Consider the following 2,068-nt stretch of genomic DNA (forward strand, 5'->3'; position numbering starts at 1 on the left):
TGTTTGCCCCGCCGCAGGCCACCCCGTGCCCGTGCGCCTAGACGTTCTGCCTCAACCAGCAGCACCTCCTCATCTGGCTCCAATGTGTCATTATCGGATAGAGAGGACAGCACCGGCGATGAGTACTCTCCTCCTGAACCCGAGCGCATCATCAGCCCTCCACGCTCGCCTTCACCGGCCGTCCAAGGCCATGTTGCCCGGCAGCAGTCTGCCGAACAGGGTCCTGAGCTCTACGGTGGGAGGCGTCTTTTATCTGGCCTTTTTTGGAGCTAACTATAAACAAAGCCAAGTGTCTCTCAAGCCCGATGCTCTGGCAGCAAGCCGTGCTAGTGTTTGATACACTCAAAAGTGGAGTGTGGATCGACCTGGCCATCCTCAACTTATACTTGTACTACCGCTGGACGCGTGAGCCCCACTGCCCGATCCGGTACATCACTCACGATGTCATGGGAAACTGGCATGGAGTTGGCTCTGCCCCCTACACCGCCCGCATGGAAACCTATACCATTCCAGCCTTCCGGCACAACTATGGATTGCCCTCTGTAGGCGACCTGCCTGTGGTTCCCCTCATGTTTGCCTGTTTGCACAGGAACCACTTCTTCCTTGTCCTGATGGATCACGCCAACCATCGTATCTGGGTGATCGGCCGCAGCAGCAGGTCGCCCGCCAACAAGAGGGTCGCCTCTGACCGCTGGTCCGAATGGGATGGTCCTGAGGTCTACAAGCACATCTGCTGCCTTCATGGCTGGGATGCTGGTGACACCGACCTCGTGCGCACATACAGTGTTGTCCTCCCACAGGATGGCGTGAACTGCGGCCCCGTCGCCATCTGCACCGCCCTCTGGCTCTTCAAGCATGGTCTCCAGCTCAATACTGATGACGTCCTCAGCCTTCCTCCTCCCATTTGTCCTCATCTCATCCGTCTCGCTGTCCTTCTCGAGGTCTCCCGCATGGTCTCCATTTGCAAGACCGACTTCGAACGTCTGAGAGAAGACAGCCCGTTGGAGTGGAATCTTGACTCAAATCCCACTGGCCAGCCCAACATGGAATGGGAGATCATCGAGGAGGTCCGTGACATTTTGCCACACATTTTGCCCAACCGCGTCATCCACCACCCGGCCTACACCAGCCTGCATGCTGCGATCACCCTTTGCTCTGATTGCTCTGCCGCTGGGCCACTCTACACGGCCTATATGCGCGTGCTCCAGGACGGTGGACATGAAGGACCAGACCTCATGGATGTCGACGATCCCATTCCCAAAATGGCTGTCCAGGGTGGCCTTTGCACTACACGACGGGTCTGCCCTCTCTCTTCCCCTAACGTCAATGAAACTGGCGCCTCTCCAGAGCCTCTCGATCTGGTCATCGGCCGTATACGGCGCCATCATGCGAAGTACAAGGAGATCAAGGATGTGTCCCTCAGCAACCCAAAACGCTTTCCTAGGTTGACTGAGCCCCTTCCCCTACCTCCCTTCTATCAGGAGACTTGGATCAAGCATAGCGACACCTTTGACGACTACCACACGGGCCCTACCCGTGAAGAGATGCTCGTTGAGAACAAGCAGCTCGGTGACATCCACGCCATGTACACCATGGATCCTATTGCAACCTACATTGCCTCCTCTAGCTGGACACGCTTTGCCGACCAGGGCATGCGTCTGCTTGCCGGCTATGCTCACATGCACTACCTCAGGGAGCCCTGGGAGGTCCATGCACACATCCTTCCCTGCCCTCGTCCAGCCCCTCACCCCTCCCAGTACTACCACCAGCTCTACCAGCAGCGTGCCCAGGACGAGTTTCTGAAGAAGATGCGCTCAACGGCGGCGGCATTTGCAGGAAACCCTGTCCTTGACTTTGTTACCCGTGTCCCTCCAGACATCGCCTTCATGGGGCTCGAGGACATGCTGCAGAGTTACCAAGAAGGCAATCCAGCCTGCACTGAGAACTGGGACCTCTTTGTGCGTGGATTCACCCCGACCAGAAGCTAGTCTGCCTTGATCTGGAGCGCGACTCTGTGGACGTCCCTGTTCAAGACATCCTCGTTGACATCGACATCGACAGCATCATA

At 57.2% G+C, this 2,068-nt stretch overlaps 1 protein-coding gene across 1 annotated transcript; it reads left to right on the forward strand.

Annotated features, from left to right (window-relative positions):
* Positions 1-305: 305 nt before the first annotated feature.
* TRAVEDRAFT_54885 (uncharacterized protein) lies at positions 306-1,988 on the forward strand (the record flags this gene model as incomplete). The annotated part of the gene is made up of 1 exon (XM_008047811.1): positions 306-1,988. One exon carries the CDS (start codon positions 306-308, stop codon positions 1,986-1,988), a length of 1,683 nt encoding a protein of 560 aa, XP_008046002.1.
* Positions 1,989-2,068: the final 80 nt, after the last annotated feature.

This window comes from Trametes versicolor (assembly GCF_000271585.1).
Source record: "Trametes versicolor FP-101664 SS1 unplaced genomic scaffold TRAVEscaffold_270, whole genome shotgun sequence".
Classification (NCBI taxonomy): Eukaryota; Fungi; Basidiomycota; class Agaricomycetes; order Polyporales; family Polyporaceae; genus Trametes; species Trametes versicolor.